We start from the raw sequence: 3,607 nt of genomic DNA on the forward strand, positions 1-3,607 counted from the left end.
TTCCGAGGTCCCTTCCAGCCCTAATGTCTATGAAGAAATGGCCAAATCCGAAACTGAAATGAAACAAAGCCATTTCGCACAGACCTAGTTGTTTGGATTGCTGGGAATGGGTGGAGCTACCTCGTGGAGCAGCTTCTTTTTTTTTTTTTTATGGCCTGAGATCTGTGATGGCTGCTGCTGGTATTCCTTATGGATCCCTGAACTCTGCAGAAATGACAAGACTATTTGCTAATCCCTGTGACCTGCAACTCCCTAAAAGGGAGAGTGGGTCAAAAACTTGGGAGTTCTTTCTTTTCTGTGTAATTTGACTCTGCTCTACACTTTTAGAAGTGCTAGTGTTCAAAGGCTGTCAGTTCATACAAGGTTTGAGTCTTGGAATGAGTAGTACATGGCTTCCTGTCCCATGGTTATGTGCTATAAGCATTCATATTCAAGCACCTGGTAGCCAGAGAACTCAGCAGAAGTATCCCTGCATTCTTGTACAGGTTCCTTGTATCTGCACCTGAGCTAAAAGGCAGGCAAAAGACAAGCAATATACTGTAGAGTGAAAACCAACATAAATCAGCCTTCTGATTTTGATATATGCTACCTGAATTTGTCACTCCACATAACGTGTTGAATGGGACAGGGTGTAGGCAAAACATCTCAGTTGTGTAACTAAGGGAGGTGTGACAGGGGCAGCAGCAAAGAACAAAGAAAGCAAATTAGTACCTTACAGTCCAGTCTACAAAGTCGCCCTTCATGAGCTACCATGTCTCCAGGTGCTTGTAGAAAATAGGGCCGGAAAAAGCGTTCTTGCATCGGTTCTTTATCTCCTTCTGGCACTCGGGACCTAGTCCTGCAACAAAAAATGATACATGTATGTTAAGAAGAAATGGATACAGTTTTTCTAAAATTTAGTTCAGGGCAGAAAGTGAGAAAATTGTACAGATGTTTAGTAAAACTAAAAAGGCAATACCCAAAACAGGTCTTAAGTAAATATAATAATGGCATAGTTTTTATGTAATAGGACTGTTAAATGAGCTGTATAATATAGCAAGTAAAATTAGTCATTTCAGGTGTTTTGGGGGTTGGGTTTTTTTGCAGTTTTGCAAATTCAACCATTTTTCCCCAGCTCCATTGAATCAATGACTGACTGACCACTACTACTGCTACTACTACTAATTTGCACTTTTAGTAGTACCTTCCACCTGCTGATTTCAAAACACTTGACAGACATTAGTGAGTTGAACCCTACTCGTAGTTTGATTGGGAATTACTTCCTCCTCCCATTTTACAGATGGGGGAGTGAAATAGAGGCCAACTCCCCCTTCCTTCCTTCCCTCCCCCCCACAAAAGATGACTTGTGATTTTGGGCGTGGTCACTGATACGATACATGAAATGCACCCATTTTTTCAGGTGCGTACTCAGCTCGTACTAGATATTTCCGTTGGATACCAAATATCTAGAACCCCCCAAACATTAGCTACTTTGAAAACCTCGGCCTAATTGATTCGCCAACAATAACACGGGTAGTCTATTAGAGAAGCAGGAATAGAATTAGACATATTGTAGTTTTCATCTTCTGATTCTCTTTTTTGTGATTTAGACCAAATGAATCTTTGCCTAGCTATTATAAACCTCTTATTCTGTACAATTACACAAAAAACCAAATAAAAGATGGATAAGATGAGCAGCAGTTGAATGTCATTAGAGCAAATTTTACTCTTCCTGGTAAAATTGTATAGTTTGGCTCTGGATCCATCAGCACCAGGAGATGACAATATATCACCCAACCTGAAAAAGACATCAAAAAGGCAACTTTGATGAATCAGAAATTGTACATTTATGTGTACAGCTTCATACTTCATTTTACCTGTGAGACTGAATAGTTGTTGATAATCGTCCACGTACAGGAATAGTTTGAACCATCAAGTGGCCAGAGCAACTGATTCTCCCCTGAAAAATTGAATGAAAGTAGAGTTAACTCTTGTTTAACAGTTTGTTCAGTTCCTAATTATTAAAGTTTGACTCCTGCAGTATACTATAGTATTTTTATACTGAAAAGAGTCAGAATGGATGACAATAATTATTAGTATTTCACAAGTGCTTTGACATAAAGGGCAACTGAATGACTGTGATTGTGTACTTTAGAGACCAGATGAGTAAAAACATGGGCAGGTTTTCTGTATTTCTCCCATACATAGTTTCTTCCACCATCCGCCAAAGCATCTGGTTTTGGCTATTGTTCCAAACAGAATATTGGACTAGATGTACCAGTGATCTGATCTGACGTGGCCATTCCTAATTACATACCTTTCTAAACTTGAAGCAGTTACATAGGTGTGAAAGAAAAATCCCTTTACCTGTGGATTGGCAGCCATAATTGTATAGTTTCCATCGTCATCATTTGTAGTATCTTCAATATGTAAAGAACATGTTCCATCTCCTTCTCTCTTCATCTTGAAATGGTTATTCTTCTTTGAAATCTGCTTTCCATCCTTGAACCAATATACCTGAAGTGAGCCCAAAGATAGACAGCTATTGAAATTTGCTCTGCAGTTGACTTATGAATAGGCACTGTGCAGATAAAAGTAACTTGTTTCTTGAGCAATTACTATTTCACATGCACAATTTGTAGATCTTTTAAGATACAGTATAGAATGTTTCAGTGCTGGGATAATGTTAGTTAACTTCACAGAAATATAGATTACTTGGTTTTGTTTTGTTATGTGCATTTGTGAATGTCACCAAATCAGCCCACATATCTGAAACAGATTAGACCTTTATATTTTTACAAATTTTGTTTTCCTTAGACTCAAGGGGTTCTATTGATGAGTATGCTGAATTGCTAAGCTTAGCTTGTACTCAGCAGTGGTACAAGACGTTACTATTTTAACTGTTTTGGAAAACCTCTTATTTGAGAATTATCTTCGCAGAACCACATTTTTGTAAATGTGTCTCTGCAAAGGTGATATCCAGGAATATATAGTTAAACTACATCTGAGTGTAAGTATCACCTACCTTGGGCACTGGTATTCCAACAATTTTGCAGGTGAATGTAACAGGAGATCCTTCCATGACCCGGAAATGCTTGAGCCTCTTGTCAAAGATTGGTGCTATGCACTTGCCTGTAGGGATTTCATCATGTTGGATTTCATCATCTGATTCATCCACTGGGGTGCGTTCAAGACGAAACTCTATTTCATTCATCAGTCTCTGCTCAAAGTTTGAAATCTTGTACTCCTGCACAATGATATTGGCAATGCACTGACCTTGATTATGCTCAAATATTTCTAATTCCTTGTTGTCTTAAACTAAATATCATCAAAGAAGAGTGAATTTTAAAAAAATCAAAAAAAAAATTCACAGGCGGAATTAGTGCTTTGTGAAGCACCTGATACTCATATGTTTAGAGGATCACACTTTACTTTTGGCATGCATTTTTATTTTTTTTACAAACTTTGGGCTGATTTTTCAAAGGAGCCTCAGGCAGATTGTAAAGAATTGTGCACCTAATTTCTTAGGCTGCTCTAAAAATTTAATTTAAAGAGAATGCAAAAAATTTAAGAAAATAACTGCAATTTTCAAGAATTTGTTTTTCCAAACTAGTGTAGGAGTAACTGG

At 37.8% G+C, this 3,607-nt stretch overlaps 1 protein-coding gene across 2 annotated transcripts in view; it reads right to left on the minus strand.

The window, feature by feature from the left end:
• Window positions 1-3,607, minus strand: part of MYPN (myopalladin) — a 106,614-nt gene that overhangs the window by 16,971 nt on the left and 86,036 nt on the right. For both annotated transcript variants that reach the window (XM_019507875.1, XM_019507874.1), the window contains 4 exons: window positions 3,005-3,226; window positions 2,347-2,496; window positions 1,857-1,939; window positions 712-838 (listed from right to left, as the gene is read on the minus strand). In XM_019507875.1, coding sequence (XP_019363420.1) covers window positions 712-838; window positions 1,857-1,939; window positions 2,347-2,496; window positions 3,005-3,226 — 582 coding nt within the window. The remainder of the gene's footprint in view (window positions 1-711; window positions 839-1,856; window positions 1,940-2,346; window positions 2,497-3,004; window positions 3,227-3,607) is intronic.

This window comes from Gavialis gangeticus, unplaced genomic scaffold (genome assembly GCF_001723915.1).
Source record: "Gavialis gangeticus isolate Ggan-Ray unplaced genomic scaffold, GavGan_comp1, whole genome shotgun sequence".
NCBI classification, from domain to species: Eukaryota; Metazoa; Chordata; order Crocodylia; family Gavialidae; genus Gavialis; species Gavialis gangeticus.